The sequence below is a fragment of the Rhinopithecus bieti genome, unplaced genomic scaffold, assembly GCF_001698545.2.
Source record: "Rhinopithecus bieti isolate Rb0 unplaced genomic scaffold, ASM169854v2 scaffold_71647, whole genome shotgun sequence".
Classification (NCBI taxonomy): domain Eukaryota; kingdom Metazoa; phylum Chordata; class Mammalia; order Primates; family Cercopithecidae; genus Rhinopithecus; species Rhinopithecus bieti.
In genome coordinates, this window is record NW_016870782.1 from 1 (window position 1) to 3239 (window position 3239).

Here is a 3239-nt window from a genome sequence, read left to right on the forward strand (position 1 = left end):
AAAAAATAGGCACCCCTATCAAAGCCTCGTCTACTCACTCTGGAGTGGTCCCCAGGTGATCTGATGTGCCTAGGGCAGAGGGTCACTTTGAAAATCACTTCTGTGGTAGGATAAGGCATGATCTCTGATGCCAAATGAACCAGATTTATTCCCACTCTGCCACTCACTGAGTGACCTTGAGCAAGAGAGTTAACGTCCACTCCATAAAATTGGTGTGAGGATGAAAACCACTTTTACCTGGGAAAGCTAAAATGTCACCTTCTCCCTTCTCAGTGGTCTATTTGTTAATAGGACAAAACAATCAGTGTCTGTGGAGTTTGCAGGGCATACCTGTTCTAGAAAAGTGTCTAACCACACCTGTATCTTACAGGAATATTTGTGCATCTATTGGTATAAAATAAGATCTCTACTCCAAAAGTCATTTGATGAAGAATAACTCGATTTCTAACTGATAGTGATACCTCAAGCCACTAATGTGCATGAAAAGAAATCTTACAAACTGAGACAAAACCCTTTTACATTATTTTCTAAAATTACATCTTTTAAAACATTTAAGACTGATTTGAATATTTAACATACACATTTTGAAGAACACAAAATAATGTTTCCTAAGATGATTTAACGTCATGGAAAGATGCTCACAACATATTCCTGTGTGAATAATCCAGATAGAAAAAAGAATATATGAGCTACAATAGCATTTTAGGTAGAATTCACATGAAAATCACCATTTCAACCATTCTAAAGTGTCCAATTCAACAGCGTTTAGTGCACTCACAATGTCGTGCTACCTTCGTCACTATCTAGGTCCGGAACATTTTCACCATCCCAGGAGGAAACCCCATCCTGATTAGCAGTCGCTCCTCAGTCCCACCTCCCCACAGCTGCTGAAAGCCACCAATCTGCTATACATCTCTTCAGATTGGCCTGTTCTGGAAATTTCATATAAAAGGACCACACACTGTGTGACCTTTTGCATCTGATGTCTTTCACTCAGTATCATGTATTCAAGGTTCATCCACAGTGTAGTAGGGATCACTGCTTCATTCCTTTTTATGGCTGTGTAATATTCCATTGTATGGATGGACCACATTTTGTTTATCCTTTCATCTGGTAATATACACCTTGGGGTTGTTTTCATCGTTTGGCCTCTGTGAATAGGGCTGCCATGAACATTCATGCACAAGCGTCTTTTTGTTTGAACACCTGTCTCAATTATTTTGAGTAGGTATCTAGGATGGAATACAGGACTGTGGAATAGGGTCATAGGGTAAATTCTATGCTTCACTTTTGATGAATCAGGGGTCATTTTAATGGGGTCAGAGTGAGTCTCTGCAGAACTTAGTTCAGGGGCTCCACCCGCAGCCAAAGTCCGCCCTCTGCGCGCAGGACCAGCTCCGGCTTCCTGCGGGGTTCGGTGTGGTCCGGCAGGACGCGGAAGCGCAGCAGCGTGAGCGCCAGGACCACCTTCATCTCCGCCATCGCGAACGCCTGCCCGATGCAATTCCTTGGGGAGAGGAGTGGAAACCCTGACTGCACCCAGGAGCCCCATCCTGGCCCCCTCAAGCTGAAAACCTGGCCTGGGACACCCAACCCGGCCCAGGTCAGTTTGAGGATAGAGAAGGGGGTATCTGTGCCTGGATCCCCATGTGGGCTTGCATATCCTGCAAGCCTAGCCCAGCTCCAGCCCCCAGCCTAGACCAAGGTGGGGTGGGAGCAGGCTCTGAGCACACCACAGACCCTTCTAGGACCAACCCAACCCTACTCTATGGACCTTTTCCCATAAACTCCAGAGGAGGTGAGGGAAGGAGAGCTGGAACTCGGACCATCTACAACGTCCCCCTTCTCTCCACTGTCATGCCCAGACCCCTGCACCCATCAACCCGTCCCCACCTCAGACACAGGCCGCCCTTACCTGGGCCCTGCCGAGAAGGGAATAAAAGCCAGAGGTGACCTCTCCTTGATGTTCTCTGGGTCAAAGCGAAAGGGGTCGTAGACCTGGAAGTGAGACCAAGAGGGGTTGCTGGGTGGGGTCTCCCAGTCCACGACCCTTGAAGAGAGAGACAGTTGTGTGTGTCTTGGAGGGAGGCGATGTTGGATTCTCCTGATCAAAATCCTGCCCCCTCCTCTAGGAGTCTTGGAATGGACAAAAACAGAGTGAGGGAGGGGGGCCCCGCACCTCAGGGTCCGGCCACACAACTGGGTTGTGATGGGTTCCGAGAACACTGATGTGGCAGATAACACCTGTGGGAGAGAAGGGGGCCGTCAGGACAAGTGCCCCTGCCTGAGGGGCTCCTCTTCCTACCCAGGAGGCTCCTCCCCCTGAGGCTGTGGGCACCTTTGGGGATGACCCGGCCGTCTGGGAGCACAATGTCTTGGGTGCAGCAGCGGGAGATGGCAGGAACAGGGGGATGCAACCGCAGGCTCTCCTTGATGCACATGGTCAGGAAGGGCAGCTGGGCCAGGTCGTCCCTAAGGAAACACCCAGCCCCAATCCTTATCAAGGGAGCAAAGACACAACTATCAGCGTCTCTGTTTGCAAGTGAGATGTTTTCTCCCTGTAACGACATAAACTTTTTAAAAGAATTGTTACAACGTCGCAGGAATAAAAACAGTGTGGCACTGTTGCAGAAACAAGAAAATAGACCCATGGAACAGTGCAAAGAGCTCAGAAAAAGACATGAGAATAAGTGAAAACTTCACATTTGGTAAAGGGGCCCCCACCCACCCCAAACAAAATCCTGGGAAATGGATAGATTTTACAGTTGTGAAAGAAACATGTGAACCAACTTAAAGTCATAGAAATTAATCAAAAGTACCCTCCGAAAGTTAAAAGGCAATATTTTGCAACACAAGGCAGAAAAAAATCAATCTTAATACACATTCTTAAAATTAAATACTTTTAAACAGTCCAAAGAAAAAGAGGAAAAATAATAAGAAAGTCAGTTCCATAAAAAGAAAGCAAATAACATCAGCACGTGCAAGAGATGTTCAGTCTCACTGTTATTTTTTTAAATGTCCATCAAAAGAAGAAATATGAAGATTGGCCCAGATTTAAAATTTAGTAATACAATAGTACTATTAGTAAAGTTATGGGAAAGTTTGTGCCATAAAACTCAGCTAATAGTAAAGGACTTGCAATCATATTGTACAGCGGCTCATGCCTGTAATCCCAGTACTTTGGGAGACTGAGGCAGACAGATCGCCTGAGGTCAGGAGTTCGAGACCAGCCTGGCCAA

At 46.6% G+C, this 3239-nt stretch overlaps 1 protein-coding gene across 1 annotated transcript; it reads right to left on the reverse strand.

Moving 5' to 3' along the window:
* Window positions 1-966: 966 nt before the first annotated feature.
* Window positions 967-2717, reverse strand: LOC108525574 (docosahexaenoic acid omega-hydroxylase CYP4F3-like). The gene is made up of 4 exons (XM_017866506.1): window positions 2339-2717; window positions 2180-2244; window positions 1916-1998; window positions 967-1507 (listed from the first exon to the last, which is right to left on the reverse strand). The coding sequence occupies exons 1-4, from the start codon at window positions 2649-2651 to the stop codon at window positions 1342-1344; spliced, it is 627 nt and encodes a 208-aa protein (XP_017721995.1). The 5' UTR covers window positions 2652-2717; the 3' UTR covers window positions 967-1341.
* Window positions 2718-3239: the final 522 nt, after the last annotated feature.

Bases quoted from the DNA above. Each gene is read 5' to 3' on its own strand.
- LOC108525574 (XM_017866506.1), bottom strand. From the start codon at position 2,651: ATGGGTCTATTTTCTTGTTTCTGCAACAGTGCCACACTGTTTTTATTC. The intron at 2,245-2,338 runs GTGCCCACAGCC...TCTCTCCCACAG, and splicing joins CGGCCGGGTCATCCCCAAAG to GTGTTATCTGCCACATCAGT. The intron at 1,999-2,179 runs GTGCGGGGCCCC...TCTCACTTCCAG, and splicing joins TTGTGTGGCCGGACCCTGAG to GTCTACGACCCCTTTCGCTT.